General features: G+C 32.1%; 1 protein-coding gene across 1 annotated transcript in view; it reads right to left on the bottom strand.

The window, feature by feature from the left end:
* LOC123655265 overlaps nucleotides 1-21,042 on the bottom strand; it is a 63,540-nt gene extending 42,498 nt beyond the window's left edge. Inside the window, exon 1 of the mRNA XM_045591081.1 lies at nucleotides 20,875-21,042. Within this exon, the coding sequence (XP_045447037.1) occupies nucleotides 20,875-21,042 (168 nt within the window). The remainder of the gene's footprint in view (nucleotides 1-20,874) is intronic.
* Between the last annotated feature and the right edge of the window lie 2,653 nt (nucleotides 21,043-23,695).

Raw genomic sequence — 23,695 nt, 5'->3', positions numbered from 1 at the left:
GTTAGATCTTAAATAAATTTAAATGGGACCAATTGGCACACACCACCTTTCGATTAAAACAAAATTTGTCGAAATCGGTCTACGCGGTCAAAAGTTCTGATGTAACATACATAAAAAAATAAAATAAAAATACAGTTGAATTGAGAACCTCCTCCTTTTTTGGAAGTCGGTTAACAAAATTACTGTTGTTCTTCCACTTCTTTCTTTTACTTTCCGCTTCAATATTTTCGATCTTATATGTTTCGTACACGAGGGGTGCTAATAATTTATTTGAGCTGTGCTTTGTCCGTCTTTAATTTTAGATAGATTACCATGTTGAAGGTTTGTACCCCTAAAATTTCAACAAGGTAACTGACTAAAAAAAAGCTTATAAGCACATAGCAAAAATAGCTTTAATAAAACGATACTTATTGTTATAGTCATAAAAAAAGTGTGTAAGGCAGCTTTAATCTCACGTCAGAAGACGCGCTCTAAATAATTTTCATTAAAGTATCCAAGAAATGATATACGTGAAACTGTGGTTTAATACTTTATAGTGTATTTGTTATTATGTAATATTCTATATTGTTCCTTGAAGCGCGACCGACCTATATTTCTCACGGCGATCGCAGTGCGTTGCGCGCGCCGTTCGTGGGAGTCCCTATAGCTTCCAGGTTATCAAATTATTATCTACTTACAGCCATGCTTTATATTTTTAACTTGTAAAAATTAATGTTTAAGGTATGAAAATAAAAGTAACTAAAGATAAATACAGAAATGCTTGAGCTACCATATTTTTTCTTCGACAAGTGTCAATTATAAGCTCACACAGGGTGCGTTGAGTAAGTATTAAAAGCACTTGAAGCTGTCGGTCCCGGTTGTTATCATGTACACCTCAGAGCGATCATTAGTTATAGTAGGGAATATATCCACCAACCCGCGTTGGAGTAGCGTGGTGGATTAAGCTCAGGAGACATATCACCCCAGCTCAGGCCTAGCAGTGAAATATGCAGGCTTGAAGCGTTTTTTTTGTCTACCTACGCTGTATTACTGATCCATGTAAACGAAGTCAGTTTTTTTCGTTTGAGATTAAACACAATTATTATTTATGAGAGCAAAAAGTACTTAATAAGCTGAACTGATCTGATCAAACATCACGAAAACAGGTGCCTAAGTTAGTTTAGCTATCTAAAAATAAAATCAAGATAGTATTCTAGTTTTAAGGACTTTGATCGGTATTTTCCTTTTTATTGGATATATTTTATTCTAAATTGTAATTTCATCAAAATATTTTTATTAATCAATAAGAAATCACATTAAGTTATAACCACAATAAAAGATTCAATGAAAGCGGGAAGCAAGACTCGACCGCGGTCTCACAGTCACTTCGATACCATAAATTGGTATTGCAACTCATACCTTACCTTATATAATTCTTTAAAAAAAAATAACCCTTATACCTTATTATGCGTGTAACATTATTTAGCACAATTATATAATATTCGATTAGGATAATCAAATACGTATGTATACGAAGATATTTTAATGTGCTAGCAATTATTATTTTTCATGACCGAGTTTCAAGTTCTTTTATTTTAATACACGTGTAAAAGTCACGACCCGGTGTCTGCACCGGCCACCTGTTGTAATTAGAACATTATCCCGGGTGAGACGTCTTGCCTGGCTGACTTTCCCACATTTGTCTTAGACGTCCGCCTTATATTATGCGATTAAAATTTTCCGTTACGGTGATATTGTTATCCTTTTATACATTGAAGTACTTCTACCATATATTCGTATCTTTTTTGACGATGTAGGTTATTTTACAACCTATACAGTCCACTGCTGGACATAGGCCTCCACAAGTTTACGCCAAAAATAACGTGAATTCATTTGTTTTGCCCATAGTCACCACGCTCGGCAGACGGGTTGGTGACCGTAGGGTGGCTTTGTCGCACCGAAGACGCTGCTGCCCGTCTTCGGCCTGAGTATTTCAAAGCCAGCAGTTGGATGGTTATCCCGTCCATTGGTCGGTTTAATTAAATTAATACATACTTGAAAATGATTTTTTTATTTTAATTTAATGTAGTTTCAGTTAATCAGACATTGCAAGCTGGCGTAAAATATAGAACTTATAAATAAATATATTTAACCTATAAAACATACACCATGGACTATTCTTAAGGTAGTATTAATACGCGTATTTCTTTAAATTGCTATGTTAGGTTGCCATACTTCTCAGTAGCTGGAGCTGTGATGTTTGCAATAAATTGTGTTGCACCTGCAGCTGCAACCATTCATTTAGTGTCGTAATTACGCACCATTCTTAAAAATATTTTTTACTATTTTTTTTTTTTTGATGTTTTCATAACGTTTACAATTATACGACAAAATCGATCGAGATGCATCCGTTGATAGTAACAGTGAGCCTCTGAATAATCTACGTAAAAAACGACATAAAACTAGTAATATATGTATGAGCTGTAAAAAGTACGCATGCACTAAGCACGCAATATCATACTGCAAAGATAGTCAGGGTCATAATATTGAGTTTTACGACCAAAACGGTTTATTTTTTTAGCTATAGGTACTATAATTCTCATTCATAAGTATCATATTAGCTACATGTTACAGAAAAGTTTATGTTTAGTTTACATTTTGTTTCTATGAGACAGAGGAAGTCTATTCTGTTGTGTTTTTGATGTATTTTCGTAGATTTGTCAGTAGTAAAAAAATAATTAATTGATGTTTGATTTCTTTGCCTGAAATTCCTTCGATTACATTATAATCGTTTTAATTGTTTATAACAATATTTTACAAAAAATACTTTTAAATATTGAAATTATGATGATTTTGAATTCGGGTCTCCTAGACCCAACCCGACTGTTATTGCTACATTTTTCTTCTGTACTGATACTGGGTTAATGCCTGTGTTTTAGATCAACTGATATTTTTTTTAATTAAATGTTTATATAAAGATGTATTACACCAAGACTCAGGGCTAGGACCGAACCCACAAACCTACAACAGCAAGCTAACTGCGCCAACGCGCCAGCAACGTAAAAATGACAAATTAGTGACACTGCATAAGCTAAAAGTAAAGCTTTCCACTTTTTTAATATATGGGGACTCAGTCATAAAATCTCGTTCTGTCAAACAAGACCACTTCCAGAGAAATCAATGTTAAGCTGTAGTTGATCCACTTATACGCAAGACTCATTTTTATTACGTGGTTTTAAAATTGACATTAGTTTGTAACAGTTTTTCTCGTAGTTTTTTTCTTCGGAACAATGGTCGTTTTTTCTGAGATTAGTCACAGAGGTAAGAACGGTGAGTCATCAAGTCGTAAGTTGAGAGGTCACGGTTTAGCGAACTTGTATACTTTATCAGGATGTAAATGAATATAGAGCAATTACATAACAAAGTTAAGAACACTGAGTTAATTCATTGAACACAGTATAATGTTATATATTTAAATTGTAAAATATTATTAAAATTAAATGTCCCATCGACATAAAAAATTGGACTAAATTGGATACACTGTTATTAAGAAATTACTTTATATTCAATTAAAATTTTAATAACTCGGATTAGTACAGTATCCACTTACTAAATTCCTTCTCGTTCCTCTACTTTCTACATCAAATCATTCACTGTACAAGCTGCTCGACTTTGGAACTCCTTGCCCTTGTGGATTAACTGTTAATAACTCTCAATCTCTTTCTATTTTTAAGAAATCCTTAAAACAGCACATTGTTAAAATGGATGGGATTTAATCCTTAGCGTATCCAGTCATATGATTATCTCCTTTTGTATACATGTATGTATTATGTAAACAATGTATCTATATATGTGTGTATGTCTATGTATTGAGTTATTTCACGTTATTTTCTATGAGATGAAACGGTATACCTACACCTTGTTTATTAATCTGTGCCTACACCTTTAATATATCATCCATCGCCTTTACGATAAGGCCGCATTTGTACATATTTATAATAAATAAAGAAATTTATTTACTTATTTTTTTTTGTTACTTATTTTTTTGTGTACAATAAAGTTTTATTATTATTAATACCTCTAAATTTCCTCGAATTCATATAAAGAAGATATCTAATAGGTGTCTATAAGAAATGTATAAAATATGACTTATCTTTATGTATCTCCTTAACCTGTTACGTAATTGTTCACCACCATAAAAAATACGAGTTGAATCGCTGTGGTTCCATTTCATGATTTTGTCTAATTCAAATTAGAAGAAGACAGAATTAGGGTATTCTGTTGACCGACAAAGTGATAAAAAATAGCTCCACTGAACCATAATGTCGTACGCAATAGACTATTGATAGACGTGTGTCCAATGAGCCAACAGAGCGCGTAATATGTTCAAAATGAGGTTCAATATTTACGGACAATCAATCGACTTAACACATAATTATTGTAAAAACTTTTGAGATGTTAGGAGACAGCTAAAAATTAAAAAATAATATTATTTCTTTTACTTAAAAAAAATTAGGATTTGTGCTTCACTGTGTTAATCTCCAGTGCCTGCTTTGAAGTATAAAAATACCTAAAAAATTTACATTAGTCCTCTTAAATATATCTATTTATTTATTTGTTAATTGCTTTATTAGACATTTAGAATTAAATAAAAGAAAATAGAAAAAGTTTATTTTACAAATATATCAATGTATTATTATTATCTCTTAACAATGATAATATATTTATAAAGTTTTTCAAGACTCATTATTTTATTACGTTAAAAACGTGCAAATCTGATGTATATGGTTGTAGGTGTAGTAGTAGTTGGTGGTGTAGGTAGGTGTATGGTGGTAGTTATCTCTTAGCGATACAAAAAAAAAGTAATTTATTGTACCTATTAGGTTGTCATTTTCGGTTTAATTCTGTTGACTGTTCTAACTTTGTTTAACAAATCCATCTGTTACAATTATTCCATATCTTCATCTCTCTCACGTTTTCACGAAAGTGGTACAACACATTATAGGAATACACACGACACACAAAAAGTTCCCATAATTCATTGATATAGACGCTAGCGATGAAGGGAACAAATCTACTTAGAACACAATTATTTAAACATTACTAGTTCTCATTTTGTATCAACTTGGAATACGTAGGAAACGGAATATTATATATCTTTGTTTTGACAACTTATTTCCGTAGCAGTAGGTGGTCTTAAATTATAAAATGACAAATTATCTTGATATTATCTGTATTATTCGAAACAGTAATCTGTGTTTAAACGTACAAAGAAAGAAAATAATTACATTGAGAATTACGAAAGTCGTTTTCAATATTTTCCATTTTTTTAACTTAAAGTTCCGTTATTAATTTCTACTTAATTCATCATACAATAATTTAAAGGGTGGGCCTGTTTCAGTTGTAAAACTATCAGGTATATACATAAGTTGCAATTAATAATATATTAGTTAACAAAACAAACCTTACATCTACACGTATAACAAATCAATTGAATATCATCATTATACCATAAATTAAGTTTTTTAATTAACAACATATGTTCGTAGAGACTAAGATATAAATACATGTATTTTTTAAATTGTAAACCAACATGTTATACATTAGCTACCATGTTTATTTTAATTTAACGTTTTTAGAAATGTGTACGTATCAACAACAAAGTGTTGTGTATATCTCTCAGTGAGAGTGAAAAGTAAACTAGAAGCAAAGCTATATTCAACAATAAAGTACAATATATAGATCTCGTATTGTAATATAAGAACGAGAAGAAAATCGTTCGCTGTACTACGGTATCCTCTTCTAGATTCGCATAATCATGCAGGTTTATCGCATGTAAACGAAAGTAAGAGACGAATTTTTAAAGAAATTTGGTTGCGTTAAAAAATTAAATCTATTGCATTTCGGTTACGATTTAGAAATTTTATTTATGGACTAAAACATCTTGGCTTCAGATGTGTTAAATGGTTTCATTTAACTCATTTGTTTACTCATTCGTGTTACCCCAATCTTGATAGCTGGTACTTTCAAGTAAATACCATACATAATTTTACAAATGAAGAATTATTCAAAGCGAAAAAGTTGCAATTTAACTCGATTCAAATATTTTTCAAATATTTTTGCTACAATTCGAGTGTGCCTCCACGAGGCGTATTAAATATTCACAATACATAAAGCAATGTATACCACAATGATCACTAATTATAGCATGCACGCATTATGCAGATGAATTAAAGAAGGGCGTGTCGGTTTCCCACGCGGTTCCTTCCGAAGGCGGCGACCCATGACGGTAGCGTCTTGACGCCCAACGCATGTTCTGCGAGGCCAGATATAAGAACTGAGGTCCGAGTTCATTTACGCGAAAAATAGTAGCGTGAAACAGTAAAATATTCATGCCAATTGTTAAATGTTGAAAATGTTCTTTATGATGCTTATTTTTTTTTTTTTTTTGGTAAATGTGCAAGTGCTTGGATAAAGAATACAAACATTTAATTAAAATTAGCAGTTTAAATTCTAGGCTTTCAGAGTAAACCCACTCTTAGTCTATTTATTACTAGCTGTGCCCGCGACTTTGTCCGATTGGAATTTAACGAAATAGATATTGTTCAGTTCGCAGTTAATAAAAAAAATCTAAGATAAAAGTAGCCTAAGCTACTCCATATTACATCAGCTATCTGCCAGTTAATCTCCCGTCAAAATCGGCCCAGCCGTTTCAGAGATTAGGCGGAACAATAACAGACAGACAAAAATTAAAAAAAATGTTATTTTGGTATATGTACCGTGTATACATACATACATATGAATTTAGTAAAAATCGTCTATTTTAATGTTACAAACAGACAATCCAATATTATTTATTTGTATAGATTATCATTATATATAGGTATTATAAATTTTATAAACCTCGTAAACGATCTGATTGAAGTAATAAAGTATTGTCATATTATAATAACTTTTTCAATGCAAAAAACTATACAATCGCAATTTTCTGCAATTACCCTGTGATATTGTCATTGTAATGGTTCCCATTATTTTGAAAAATTCCTAAAGCATATGTAAATTAGTAACATAAACGAATAGAAATTTCTTTATGTAATCACATAAATGGGCAATAAACGTTTATTCGTGTGACCTAGGGTGTAGTTATGAAATAAAACGATGGGACTTAATTCAAAAGAAATGAAAGAATGAATGACTGGACTAAAAATGGAAAATAAATGTCTAATAAACAATCAGATGAAAATTTAATTGGAGGACTACCGCAACCTCACCACCACCCAATTTTTATGCCCTCAAATATAAATATGACAAAGGTCTTTAAACTCAACACCTGCCACTGAAAAACACGTTTCTTGAATGAAGATGAAGTTATAAAAGAAAAATTGAATTTTATTATTGTTATAAGGCTTATAACAATAATATAATTCAATTATAACTTTAACGTAAAATTTTCAAGCCTTTTATCTAACTAAATAGCAGCCATTCCTTAGATCCTAAGGTCCTAATGGTTTTAAAAAATGGAAAGCTCTAAAATACTTTAAATTTACACACGTTTTAAACGTATTTTTTTTTTTTTTTTATGTTACTAGGTCGGCAAACAAGCGTACGGCTCACCTGATGGTAAGCGATTACCGTAGCTTATAGACACCTGCAACACCAGAAGCATCGCAAGCGCGTTGCCGACCCAATCCCCAATCCCCCCAGGAGCTCTGGTCACCTTACTCACCAACAGGAACACAATACTGCTTGAAAACAGTATTATTTTGCTGTGATCTTCTGTAAGGTCGAGGTACTACCCCAGTCGGGCTGCTCCATATTTTGAGCAGGAATTTCCTGCTGTGCCCTACCTCAGTTCGTACATACCTCAGTACGTAACATTTTTCTTCAAGAAGTATAATCAATTTAAGGTTTTTTTTTTTTTAATCTAATGCACTAACTTAAGAACAAACACTAAAAACTTTAGAACCAATTACTGTTCGTCATGTTATGCTCCCTTAAGTACTTGATATGTCCTTTATTAATAGGAAAAAAAATAAAGACATATCAATACATTATGGCAATCTTCTGGTCACCGAGTCCAGCATTACAGTAACATAAATATTTATAAATGTAGGGCTCGCGCAAAACATCCATCCGCCGCGGAAATCGTTTAACTATCAGGCAGCACACGATGGCATCCCGGGCATGTGGAACTACAAAAACATACACGTTGCTCGACCCATTTTTATTTTTTACGCATGCTATTTATCGGTAATTCCTACAATATTAGAACCGTTCGAAGTTATAGGAAATAAATAATTAAAAAGTAAATACAAAACTTATACTTCCTTCTACATATATGGATGCTGTCCCATGCCCATGGCGACTGCAACTTAACCAAAATATTAGGAATCTCAAAATGATATTCATGGCAAGTGTTCTTTGAATGAAGGTTTTAACAAAAAACATCAAGTTTTCAGACCTTTTTAAAAAAGTTCAGCTACTCTCAGCTCACGTTCCGATTGGAAAATTTTCATACCAAAGTTTATGTCACTCAACCTTGCAACACGAAAAATAATAGAACAGTCAAATTATCTTTTCATTATAATATATAGTAAATGTTTCGAATGAATAGCGTCTCATTAAAATACTGTATTTGTGAATAGCACGTTTGCAACTGCGCGTTATGGTTGGAAATAACATCTTTAACATTTAACTACAATGGTGAGTTAAGTTTTTGTACGTACTGCAGGTGGTCATAAATAATAAAAAAATAGGTAAAAAAACTTTTTAAGTTAAACGGTTTTATGTTAAACACACATTGCAATGTTTAAGATAAATGTACTAAAAACCAAAAAATAATAAAATAGATACAGTCGTGGGAATTATAAACATATGCATAGACTAGACTAAAATAAAACCGTGGGGCACGTCAATTGTCTACAAATTATCGACTTAATGTGCGATAGAAGAATCGTTTAATTCGTCGTTAAAATAGGCAGTTGGCCCGCAGACGGTGAGGAAATTACTTACTATTTTCTTGCTCATGGAAATTCCAATAGTTATACACTCCATGTAAATAAAAGAGATGTTTCAACTTGTAGACAATTGACGTGCCCCACGATTTTATTTTAGTCTAGTCTATGCATATGTTTATAATTCCCACGACTGTATCTATTTTATTATTTTTTGGTTTTTAGTACATTTATCTTAAACATTGCAATGTGTGTTTAACATAAAACCGTTTAACTTAAAAAGTTTTTTTACCTATTTTTATTTTCTAGTTTTTAGTTTTTATTTCGCATTCTGTTTAATTCATTTAGTGCTTCATTATTGCAAGGCCCATCTTAAATATTGAGGTTGTATAGTGCACTGTATTCTTCTTGTCAAGCCCTTTTATTTGATACCCATATTGGTGGGATTGATAAAAAATTGTTATCAGACATTTGGTAGCGGCGGCCAGCTTAGATTTCAATTTTGCATAGTAAATTGTATTCTACTTGTTGAGACCTTTCATTTGATACCCATGTTGATGGGATTGATAAAACCTAAGTTATCCGCCATTTTGTAGAGGCCGCCATCTTGGATTTTAATTTTATATAGTACATTGATTATACTGGTTGAGCACTTTCATTTGATACCCATATTGATGGGATCGATAAAACCTACGTTATCCGCCATTTTGTAGCGGCCGCCATCTTGTATTTCAATTTTTTATAGTATATTGTATTCTGCTTGTTGAGCCCTTTCATTTGATACCCATATTGATGGGATTGATAAAACCTACGTTATCCGCCATTTTGTAGCGGCCGCCATCTTGGATTTCAATTTTTTATAGTATATTGTATTCTGCTTGTTGAGCCCTTTCATTTGATACCCATATTGATGGGATTAATAAAATATAAATTATCCGCCATTTTGTAGCGGCGGCCATCTTGAATTTATAATGATAATGAATAAACATAATTGTATTGTCACCAAAATCCAAAGTGTATACAAAATTTTAGATTAATCGGTTGACAGGAAGAGGGTGAAATTTGAATTACTAAATTTGACCCAAGAATAAATAATAAAAAATAAATAAAACAAACGAGGTGAGCTAAATAAAACCGTTTAAAAAAAAGATAATTTTCATTTACGGATATGTATGTATAATACGACACAGGTGAACTGAACCTTACTTATCGTCTATTAATCACGAGTGGCACGAAAGGGGGGGGGGGCTTCTATCTATATTAATCTACAACAGCCTTTCCCAAACTGGGCGATAACGCCCCATTGTGGGCGCTGCAGGCTAAAGGGTAAGAGACCCAGAAAAAAATGGTGTCGTTGTGTAAAGGCTTGGTGGGCGATTTAAATCATCCTTCACATTATTATTTTAGAATCGATTATGTTTGTTTTATTTTAAATAAACGATACCCTGTCTGAATACTATAAAGTTGCATTTCAATAATCATTCTCATTGGCTGGTGTAGCCCGTAAGAGTAACTTGAGACCTAAGCGCCGCTGCCCGACTAGAAAACAGGTCAGGCTCAACCAGATCTTGTATCTGGACCGGATCAGAATAGAATGACACATGCCAGATCCAGCAAGCTCTATCAGGACAAGGTCTGGTCCAGACAAGGATAGCCTGACGTAAAATATAATCAAGTATGGTAAGGCATACTGGATCAGGACCTGGTCCGGTCCAGATAAGGACAGCCTGATGTAAAATATAATCAAGTATGGTAAGGCATAGTGGATCAGGACCCGGTCCGGTCCAGATCAGGATAGCCTGATGTAAAATATAATCAAGTATGGTAAGGCATACTGGATCAGGAACCGGTCCGGTCCAGATCAGGATAGCCTGAAAGTAATTACGCCAAGTGAGCCTGAATCGTGCTATTAATGTTTTTGAGTGCACTTAGTATATATACAGTTATCAGGACAGTCTAGCAGGGAGTCCATTTCTACACAGTGGAGCAGTCGTAAGTAATAGGAAATAGTTAATTAGTAGTTAATTATTAGAAGTTAATAAATAAAATTTAATTAATAATAATAATTAAATAATAACATAAAAATAAATAAAAATAATTAATATTTAAAGGAAAACCATAAATAAATAATACATTGGAAAAAATAAATGGTAATTAATATCATAATAATTATGTTCATTAACAAATTTATAATATCAATTCGCTTTTTTTTTTTGGTTAAACAATTTTTTCAAGAATATAGATTCGTGTTTTTATAAAGGACTGGAGCGAACCGGCTGATCAGGATGAGATGAGATTTCCTGATCTGGACCCGATCAGGAAATCTCATCTCATCCTGATCAGGTCAAGACCAATCATCTGCGTTACATGCCTTATCTAGTCCTGATCAGGCATGCCTGGTCCGGTCCTTATATGGAAGACGTAAAAATTTCTACTCGGGTGTGTACCCTCTGCGCTCAGGTCTCAAGTTAACTCTTGCGGGTTATAGTAAAAGTCTCGTATAGAATTAATGTTTATTCTCCGTTAATATACAAATACAAATTATAACCACTATAACAACAATTATAATATAACAGCAATTATATATATAAAACAAATAACAGCAATTATAAAAATATAACTCACAATAATTAATTTAATTTGAAGTTATATTGTTTTCTAAGTTGCTGAAAAAATGGGGGGCACTATAAAATAATTTATTCCTAGAGTAGGAAGTAGACAAATTAAGTTTGGGAACCCCTGATCTACAGTAATCTACACTAATATTATATAGCTGAAAAAATGATTTATTTTGGCGACCGTGCTTTCTGAGGGTTGTGGGCTCTATTCCCACCCTGAGTCTGGGTGTAATATATACATATATATTTATTTATATATGTATTATTTATATCTATGTTTATCGAAAAACAAAATATGTAGCTACACCAGTCGGCTGTTACCTATAACACAAGCATTAAGTTGCTTACTTTAGGAACAGATGACCGTGTGTGTATGTTGTAAATATTTATTTATTTGTTTGTTTGTTTAAACGCGTTAATCTCTGGAACGTTTGGTTCCAACTGAAAAATATTTTTGTGTTAGATAGTCCATTTACAGAGGAAAGCTTTAGGCTATATAACAACACGTTTCGACCAATAGGAGCTAAGCATTAATAACATGTGTTAAAAAAACTGAAAAAAAAATAAAAGCTTTTGTTACGTGCAATGCGTAAACGACAAAAACTGCGTATGACGGAGTTGATCGCCTTTAAAAGTTCTAAAAGAAATCCGCGACAGCATGTCTAATTTTAAGGTTAACTAATTTTAATATTTTTTATGGTTACCGTGAAAAAAGATGGAGAGAAGTCGCTAGTATAAAACATAAAGCAAATCGTTATTGTGGCACTGAATTTATAACCGTCAGGGTATCTATTTACTAGTATAGAATGGCAAAAAATTTGATAAGAGTCCAAGTCTCAAAATATACTTTGTATGCAAGACGCAGGTAATTACTACGTATTATAATTTACTTCTACTGAACATACAATTAGTTATAAATTTAAACACACATTATTCACAAGTACAGAATTCTCTTAAGCTATGATAAACATATTCAGTACATTTATTTTAAATCAATCATTTGTAATTCAAAGGATATCTAAGCTTTCTTTGCATTACAATCAAGTAACTGGACATACTCGTAAACATTCCTACATATCTATTTTACTTTGAAGCTATACAATCAAAAACTTGAAAAAAAGGTACAAAGTACTTCTTGAAGTGAAAATTCTTTGGCAAACTAATTTTTAAGTCTCGTTTATATTTATACAAATCAAAAGCTTCAGATTTCCGTTCCTGCGCCAACGACAAAAACGTTGCCGTTTCATCAAAACGTTGCCGTTTCATCCGTATACATTTTTACCCTCATGCGCCTTAAGAAGTTTCACTTCAAATATGCCTTAGAATATTGTTTTAAACCATTATTCAATAAATTTAAAAAATAATTTAACAGGCTTTTAAAATAAAAAGCATTCCATTTACATCAATATCGTGTAGGTACGTAAAAGCCTATAACTCACGTTTACTATTAACCGCATTAATGCCGCTATAACAATGTATAAATAGTTAATCTTTCATTATGAAGCATTTGTTTCCCGAACATAGCATAAACAGGCACGTTTACGTTTATTGCGGCTATCCGACGACATGTTCGGTTTAATATTCTTCATTATGAGTATCAGTCACGTCGGATATTCGACTAGTTTATAGAGAATGTTGTATACAACTACGTGACCTAATAAAAATATGTCAACACTAGCAAGTTACACGTTATAACAATTAAACTTAGAGTTTTTTTTTTTTTTTCGTAATCGGTAGCCAAACACTTAGATGTAATAAAATAGTAACCGGTCGATGTCTGTATAGATATAGGGTAAGACGAACCTGTAACGAGTCGTAGAAGCCTTTCTTTATAAGATCAATAGGAGTTCAAATATTTTTAAACTAATAATCTTAATCTTTACTGTAAGTTTTTCTGAATTTGTTGCGGTTTTCATAATTATTGTCCCGAAGTTCCGACATTAAAACAGACGTGGATATCATTTTATTACACACTATAATTGTTTGTAGAATTAGTACTCTATGATCTATCATCTATGATTATATGACTCTATGATCTATCTACCTGTAGTGTAATCATCACTAGATTCACAAATCTTATCAAACATACTCTACCATAATTTGAATTTATAATATATATCTATACTTAAGTGATACACTTACCAAGTGTCATAGTTATAAGTGGATTTGTACTCATCTATCGCGTGTAAAAACCACTGATAACAGCTTATTTTCTAATGTAAAACAGAAGGGAAATTGAAAAGATGTATGAATGTTTTAAAACACACTTTTCGTCAAGTGAGATAATATTTACATTAAAAGAATGGTATACCAAGCTGAAACTAGTACCTATGACTCAAAGGATGTGAGTAATAACCAAAAATAACCGATCTGAATATCGAAAGTAACGCAAGAAAAAACTGACGGAGGATTAGTTTAGTAATTGAAGTATCGTGTTTTTTTTTTCTTTCTGTCTAGATGTTGTTCGGAGAATAAAAATAAAACTGTAACACTTAGTAAGTGTATCACTTAAGATATAGCTGATTATTATTTATTTTTTCCCAATACTTTATGTTTACTTTTTTGAGTCTACTCTACGGGCACGTGTCGTTAGTACAAACAATTTTGACATGGAACAATTTCAAGAAAGGTAAAGTTATCTTGTAAAAATATTTTTATAACTGGAATATAAATATTAATGTTATTTAAAATACATACAAATTTTAATACATGTAAGGTTTTTATAAATAAAACTTGTTGCCATCATTGGCGAAGACGCCAATGTAAACAGAGGGATTGGACGTGGAAGGAATAGTTGATAGTTAGTAAAATAACTTGTGTAAGCACACGTGCACCTGTTCAAAGTTTGTTTAAAAACGCCGAACACGACTACTACTAGGGACTTATGTTACAGGCTGTGTCGCCAACCCCAAGAAACTAAGAAACAGCAGCTCATCAATAAAAAAATAGGAGAAAACAGTAGGTAAAGTAAAAAAGGCAGTTTCCATACTTTCCTCGTATAATTAAAATAATTATTTTAGTTATTAGGACTCATATACATTGTTATATTTTATTGATCACAATATAATAAAAAACAAAAATCAAAGTAACATTATTTTCCACTTTCATCCTCAATTGCCTCATCTTTAGTATTTACAGACTTATTTTCCTTCTTGAAATCATACATATTAGTGTTAAATTTCTTTGTGTGCCTTTTTGTGCCTTCAAATGAGTAGCAATTAGTTATTTCGGATTTAACCGATTGCTACTCATTTAAAGATTTAATGAGTAAAGTCGATATTTTTCTCTTCTATTTCTATTCTATTTCTGTTCTATTTCTGTTCTATTTCTGTTCTATTTCCGTTCTATTTCTGTTCTATTTCTGCTCTATTTCTGCTCTATTTCTGCTCTATTTCTGCTCTATTTATGCTCTATTTCTGCTTTATTTCTTTTCTATGTTTATTCTATTTCTGTTCTATTTCTGTTCTATTTCTGTTCTATTTCTGTTCTATTTCTGTTCTATTTCTGTTCTATTTCTGCTCTATTTCTGCTCTATTTCTGCTCTATCTCTGCTCTATTTCTGCTCTATTTATGCTCTATTTCTGCTTTATTTCTTTTCTATGTTTATTCTATTTCTGTTCTATTTCTGTTCTATTTCTGTTCTATTTCTGTTCTATTTCTGTTCTATTTCTGTTCTATTTCTGCTCTATTTCTGCTCTATTTCTGCTCTATTTCTGCTCTATTTCTGCTCTATTTCTTTTCTATGTTTATTCTATTTCTATTCTAGTTCTATTCTATTTCTATTCTATTTCTATTCCATTTCTATTCCATTTCTATTCTATTTCTGTTCTATTCTGGCGTACAGGATGGCTTGATCGATGGGGAAGCGGTAACTACTGCTCTCGTCTCCACAGTTTGTCTTCAGACAAAGAGAGCCATCAGCCGTTGTCGACGCTGGCGCGTAAGCGCTGCCGTAGAAGAGAGGAAGCCTCGTGCGAAAAGGAGAGAATTTATTGAAGTGAAGAAGCGAAGAATTTTGTGTTCATATATTAACATAGGTTTAATATTTGTGAATGCTTGAAATGTTTTAAAATATCCGAAAAATATGTTTTGGAGAATTTTTACATGGTTAATTTTGTACAAATTTTGTACATGATTTCAAATTGTCAATCATATAATACTGGTCGGGGAATTCCCTCGAATCCCGACAAGAGTCGATTCTGCTATCTGGTATCATTGTGTATTATTATTTAGTGGTCATCAAAACATATTACATAGTGATAACGCTGAACGCTAATTGAAAAATAGTAAAAATTAGGAATGAAACAGAAAACAGGGTCATCAATGTAAAAACAGCAAATCTACTGTTTAACAGTAGGGTTGGTAGCACTGGTTACAGGAGTTACAACTGTGTTGCTCACTCCAATTATTATGACAGAGTTATTAAAAACAAGAAATTGTACGACAGGCAGTTCATAATTACAATGTTGGTAAAAACGGGCGTTTGTTCATGCATTCAACAATCGGGGGCACGTAGACATAACAAATCTTTATAGAGGAACAGTGACTTTACTAGTTATCCGAATTACACGTCGAAATAGCCCTGTTTACAAACTTTCTTTTGATACTACGTGCTAGTTACTATCAAGTAACAGTAGTATACAATGTATTTATAAAATTTCTTTGATGTTCAAACTGTAGACTGATAAACTTTACTACTGTGTATAAATTACTCAATCGCTTACACAAATGTTATGGGGAAAAGTCGGATAGTTGCCTCGATGGGATACATGCCTCAGTTTCGAATTCACTATATTAGGCTTGTTGATACTGTTAGCGTTTCATCATAATCGGAAGTGCCCCCCGTATAAACCTCGATGTCACCTATGCCATTGGAATTGGCGCTCGTGTTTTGTTCGTTTGAGCAAAAACCTTCCGCGACGTAACTTTGACGAGCGTTGAAATTATATCTATACAAATGATTAAAATTGGAGTGTCTGTTTGTAATATTAAAATAACCTCTTGTTACTAAATACATGTGGATTATACACGGTACATATACCAAAATAACATTTTTTACCATTTTTGTCTGTCTGCCTGTCTGTTTGTTCCGGCTAATCTCTGAAACGACTGGACCAATTTTGACGGGAGATTCACTGGCAGATAGCTGATATAATAATGAGTAACTTAGGCTACTTAAATTTAAGAAATTTATTTATTTTGTAATTCTGCGAACTGAACTATTTTTTTTAAGTTCCACACGGATGAAGTCGCGGTCACAGCTAGTTGGTAATAAATCTTTGACAACCAAGGTATTTGGTATGCATGTCACTTACAAGTGTACATAACACTGGAATACATTGATTAAAAGCACAAAAAATCATAAATAATTAATTAATTAATTAAAATAATTTTTGAACTTTAAATATACCGCCATTAATACAGTTCAAAACTTACAAGATTAATATATATATATATATATATATATATATATATATATATAAGTTGTTATATATATATATATATATATATATGTAAATACATAGATATATACACAAAATTTCATAAAAATCGGTCCAGTCGTTTCGGAAGAGTATTTTAATTAACATTGTGACACCAGAATTTTATATATAAGATTAAGTTTGTTTTACCTCAATTTTTTTATAGGCTGAAATGTTACTCAAATTTAAAATTTAAAATAAAATTTTAAAAATTTAACCTACAAAAAGTTGCAAGAACTGGAGCCACAGATTACTAAATAGTTAATACTTAACTAGAGCATCGTCTTGAGCTTAGAAGATAAGCGTCGATAAGGCTGATAAGCTTTTTCCTACCAATGAAGTACATGAACCTTTTTACTAAAAACCCTTGACAGAAAGTTTATCGACCCGAGACGTTTAATTAAAATCTGTTCGGTGTTCATACAACAATGAAGCAATTTTTAATCGACGAGAATAATAGGGCCCTTGCGTGATCCCATTCGCTTGTATGTATGATGAATAAAAGGAACATTTGATATCACGTTGAATTTAAGGCGTCTATTTGACTGTATATAACGTGTAATTTGGAGGTATCGTTACATCTCTTGTCTCCAATTTTAATGTAAAAACTTCTACGTAGATTAGATTTCCTTATTGTAGGTACGTAATATGTCTTAAACACTACAAAATTAAATACCATTGTGATTTATATATATAAAATACATATAAAATATTAAAAGAATAGTCACAATAGTCTCATCATCATCATCATTCCAGCCTATTGCAGTCCACTGCTGGGCATAGGCCTACACAAGTTCGCGCCAAAAATGCGTGAACTCATGTGTTTTGCCCATAGTCACCACGCTGGGCAGGCGGGTTGGTGACCGCAGAGCTGGCTTTGTCGCACCGAAGACGCTGCTGCCCGTCTTCGGCCTGTGTGTTTCAAAGCCAGCGGTTAGATGATTATCACGCCATCGGTCGGCTTCTTAAGTTCCAAGGGGGTAGTAGAACTTTGTTATCCCTTAGTCGCCTCTTACGACACCCATGGAAAGAGAGGGGGTGGCTATATTCTTTGGTGCCGTAGCCACACAGTACTATAGTCTGACGTGTAATAATTTACTCAAGTGAGATGTAAGCATCTCATTGTGTGAACACATTAGTTTTATCTGACTCTATCTTTTTATAAAATAGCTACACTTTTTCTAGCATTCTTGCCTCGTGCCAAGAATTCGCGCTTTTTCTATATAGGTTTAACGACTCTACGACATTCCAGGATTTCACGCGTAAGTTGCGTATAGAAAACGATTTAAACTAATGTTCCTTTATTAAGCAATAATCAGTACATCAAATCGGGAATTTCGCAACACCTTAGTAAAATATTTTCCTAAATTTACCTATGTATATTTAGCTCCTTTTCCTTCTAAAAATATAAAAGAAAACTGAAATGTACACGACTTTGAGATTTTTGAGATAGTTAATAAAATAATATGGTATAAGACTACATACTGTACATGTATACTACTCGTAATATGTACAGTATGTAGTCAGCACTGTTGGCCTCAAATAGTAAAATTGATATATTCGCTATAAATTCGACTCAATTTGTTAAATCATGTTTTAAGTATTTAGAATGATGTTAAGTAATGTCTTGTTATGGTAATGTGTATATTATAAGATAAATTGTTACTTGTTTAGTATATTCTAGTATTGTGATTATGTGTTTACTTGTTTGCTGTGTATTTGTTGTAGTGTTATTTATGCTTGTTTATTGTACGCCTTGGTTTTATACTGTAAGTGCAATAAATGTGAACCGTAATAAATAAATAAATAAATAAATAAATAAATAAATATTCTTTATAAAACATAATGAGTTTCGTACGTGTAAATAAATCGTTACTTTGATATTCACAAAATACTTTTTCTTGGTGAAGGTATTTTAATGGAAGCTGGCCACAGCACCCGTGTTCGTCATTATCCAAGTCATGTATTTTTTGTCTCACGTCTGTACGTAATTACATGTATGTAAATTGGATCAGTTTATCAACAGCGGTCAATGACGCTGGAATTTGAGTCATGTATCGTGTACCAAATATTATGTCAAAAATGCGATCATTTTTTATAGTAGCGAGAAACCACCTCTAACATAGTTAGAACTTTCATTTCTCCAAGATTAAATTTAGTAGCTTTTACCGACACTGAGTTGTAGGATAGAGTGCGAACCCATACGTTAGCAAGAGCTCTACACAATACTGTAATTTATATACCTTTTTAGTATTTTACTGTTACTGTTCTATTAAAAATCAAATGAGTTTGGTTTGTATCTACATATTACTATAAAATATTTAGCTATCTCCTTTCTTACTAGAAACAAATTTTTAAATGATATAAATAAAATTATTTAAATAATAATTATGTTACCATAACGTATATCGTACTTAAAAAAAGTTTTATGGATAAAAGGAAAATACATTACTAGGCGAGTTCTTATGGAAATTTGAATAAGGTTAAATGTCACCACAAAATAAACTATAGTCTCCTAAAACAGGTTCTCGTTTATTGGTAAACTCACGTCATCGTCCGACCCTCGAAGTCCTAAACTGGTATTATCTAAAAAAACATTTTCTAAAATGGACTCTATTATGAATGTCGTAAATTTGTTTTTCAAACCGTTAGAGATAGGCCGTCTTACAACACAAATGAGCACTCACCGTTACGATGTAGATAATAATGTCACCAACCAATATTGTCTTCTAGCGCGACATTTTTTTTTTATTAAAAATTTTTAGATAATAATGATAACTTGGTCCGATCTCAATAAAATTGAATTCCCTACGAAGATAAGACGTCAAGATTTATTCGTTTCTTTGCAATGATAAGCTCTTTATTTTAGATAAATTACTAAAGTAAAGGGTGAGTAATAGTAGGAGAAGTAAGAACGATTTAAAGTATGACTAACTAGTTGTTGGGATTACACTGGAGTAAAAATTACTTTACTTTAATGCACCTTTTGATAAATATTTAGCAATTGAAATCATGCGTTTAGAATTACATTCAAATAAATAAATAATCAATCTTATAAGATACCCACACGGTCGCCTGTTCCTACGGTAAGCACCTATAACAATAGGTAACATCCGAATGTTATAGCTATTTTTTATTTTTATTTTATAAATATATCATAGGAATATTATTTACAAAAAAAAATTACTACCATTTATGTATGACTAAATAATAGTTAATATTAAAAAAATTGTTGACGTTAAATACAAAAAAAAAACAGTCTTCAGACTGATTAAAATTATGTACAATTTAAAATACGGCTAATTAATTAGTAATAACGGACTGAAACCCTAACCTTACCTGTATAATATCCTACTTTGATGTTTTTATATAAACAGACAATAAGGTCGCTGCCTTTAAAGATATACCTCCATTACCTACGTAGATATATCTTAAAAACACTACAATCGTAAAGGCATTAACGCAATGATGTTCACCAAGTACTAGTATAAAATCTTAGTTTCCCAGAACACTGCGCATGCCGAGAAAATGTTTACGTTCTCGATCGTTAAACTTGATTATTGAAATAAGAGTTGTTTACAAATGAAATTAGCTAAAATTAAAATATTTTACATATGTGTACGCTATACCTAGTAACAACAATAAATTGGATAAGCCATAACAATACGTTTTTCACTGACAAATAAATTTTTGTTTAAACGATAGGGAACCGTTAATGTTTGAAGATTAAACAGATAACAAGTGAGTAACCTTACAAAGTATAAAAGACACTTGGACGAGACAAATAAACTATAAAATTACGGTACCATAATGTAATTATGAAATAAATACACAATGACTTACCTGAACAGCACTATTCAAGAAGCAATTATTTTGACCAGGGGCGTTCCAAAGTCCTTTTGTCGTGTGGAATATTCCAGAATCTCTTGAATTTTCCCGCGAGTGCTGAGGGCGCAGTTCATTACTATGCAGGTAGAGGTCGTGCGCGGGAGTCGCCATCGTGGCCGCCATATCTATCACCACCCTACCGTGTTGATAGTAATGTATGTGCGGTACATGTTACGAGATCGTGACATCTTAAGTGCGTATCTGAAATAAAGAAAAGACGTATTTTATTTATAGAACGAAAATATATAATAGAAACACAATTTCTATACTGAAGGTATTAAATTTGAGGCTACTAAAGAAACAATCATTTTAGTATGCTAATTGAAGGAATTATTATTTTATGTCACATTGTTCTTTAAATTTTATTTTCCTTCCATTAAATTTTAGTTTTATCATTATAAAAAGCAAAGTTTTCGAACGTCCAAATAGTCAAATCATTGTTGTATTGTCGATGATGTTAAATAATATTTTAATAAATAATAATTTTCTACAAATAGAGCATGTACCTATGTGTAAGTATCCCAGAAACATTTAGTCATATCATTAAAAGCGCTCGCGTAAATAGTATGTCAAGAACTCAAGGTCTATCATCATCTCAACAAAAATTCGAAGAGTCTCAATTGCGACGCTTAGAAGGGAATGTACACGGAAGGTAAAGACGGACTCTCATTAGCCTCGTGTCCCTTCGACGCCGTCTAATGACTGTCAACGTCTGGCCGCATTCCTTACGCGTCTCCTTGATTACGCATGTGTAACATAAGCTTTATGATATTATTGGAAACAATGTTTGTTTCGAATGTATATATCCTCATTTAATTAACGGACACTACTAAATACTTTTAATACGTCATCATCCTCAAGCTTTATTCTATGTGTTTAAGTAAAATAATATACAATCATAGCTTTCTTATTTGTGTTATAATAATATGTATGATTATATAAGTACACTCTAAATAACGAGTAGAGAATTGGACAATTTACACCCACAGCTCACAGCTAAATTAAAAATACATCAGTTTTGCGTAGTCAATTCCAGATAGCAAAGGTAAATATAATCCACTCTGTGATATACTATTGGCACAACATTAACAGTATAAACATGAGAAAACATTTTAAAAATATTTACCTAACCGAGTGATCGACGAGACCCAGATGTGCCTATTTACTAATGGTATCACGCTTTTCTAAAAATTTTCACAACTTACATGACACTATACCCTTATGTATTTCAAAATGTGTGTTTACATCGGCCAAGTTTATTGTTACCGAGTTATTCTCGTTCAGCTGCTAGCATCATTTCCGATCTATCGAGACCGATAATTTAACAAAAATCGGGGTTAATTCCTCGATATCACTTGCGCAAACCGACTCGCCTGCTTAAACATTTATTTAAAGATGGTTTTAAACGAGTCTACTGCGGATGTTCCTGTTTACGCATACGTCGAGAAATTGTCTGTATCTGAACATACCATGTAAACAAATATTTTAATTCATAGCGCTATTTACTAATTTTGACACGCTAGACGAAGGAAGTTAATTATTGTTCATTTAAGATAAATAGATTGATTGTAAACTTAATCAAAATATCTTATCTTATATTATCATAGTCATGGATAATCAGTATTATTTTTAACCGACTTCAAAAAAGGAGGAGGTTTTCTCAATTCGACCAATTGAGATATATACATTAATATATATTAATGTATGTTCGGGAATAACTTCGTCGTTTATGAACCGATTTTGGTATTTTTTTTTTTATTGGAAAGGAGATATTCCAAGTGTGGTACCATGATAAGGAAACTAGAATCTGATGGTGGAATCCCAGTGAAATCGAGGAAAACCCTCGAAAATCGTAGTGACGACTAGTGCGTTTGTTAATTTTTTTCGTCTACTTACGTTGTATTATTTGTTGATGTAATTGAAGTCGGTTTTTTTAGTTTGCGAGCAAACATAATTATATTCTAACAATTGACTAGACAACCCATGCGGTATCAAGCACATACGCTTCGATCCTAAAGGTCGTTGCGTCATACTTTATAGATTTTCTTATCTTTAAGACCTTTTTACCTACTTTGAGAAAGGCTTATTGACGAAAACATATGTTTTAAAAGAATAGTAAGTATCCAAAATTAATACACATACCTAAATAAAAAACTAAACAACCGCTTGCGTTTCATTGTAAACTAGACAGATTAGCCATAAGTCCGCCTATTGTACTTCACTGTCTGTAACTATCTTTATGTTTTGTTTGTAATATATTTGTGGTGTACAATAAAGTATAAAATAAAATAAAAAATAAATAAACTAGCGACCGGACCCGGCTTTGCACAGGTGCACTACTGATACTAAATATAAAATAAAATATATATAATATATAATTTATGCGCAAATATATATGTTATCTCTGAAACTATCAGTGTTCCTCTACTATATTATGCATGTATTAAACCTTCCTCTAGAATCACTCTACTTACTAAAGAAAACCGCATCAAAATCCGATCCGTAGTTTTAAAGATCTAAACGTACAGACAGCGGAAGCGACTATACTATGTAATGATGAACAGATATAAAATATATTTTAAATAATATAAATTAAATATACTATAAAAATGTCAACTTCAACTAGATAGTTTTGATTGAATACATCAACAATTGTATCTTAGATACACAAATACCTACATAAGATAGTGTGGCTTTGCATAAAACCACAGGTAATTACAGCAATCATCTAACAACTGCACCACAAACCGCATTCCAAACACAGGTACGCCCTTAT

Source organism: Melitaea cinxia, chromosome 7, assembly GCF_905220565.1.
Source record: "Melitaea cinxia chromosome 7, ilMelCinx1.1, whole genome shotgun sequence".
Classification (NCBI taxonomy): domain Eukaryota; kingdom Metazoa; phylum Arthropoda; class Insecta; order Lepidoptera; family Nymphalidae; genus Melitaea; species Melitaea cinxia.
This window is presented reverse-complemented; position numbering and strand designations above follow the sequence as displayed.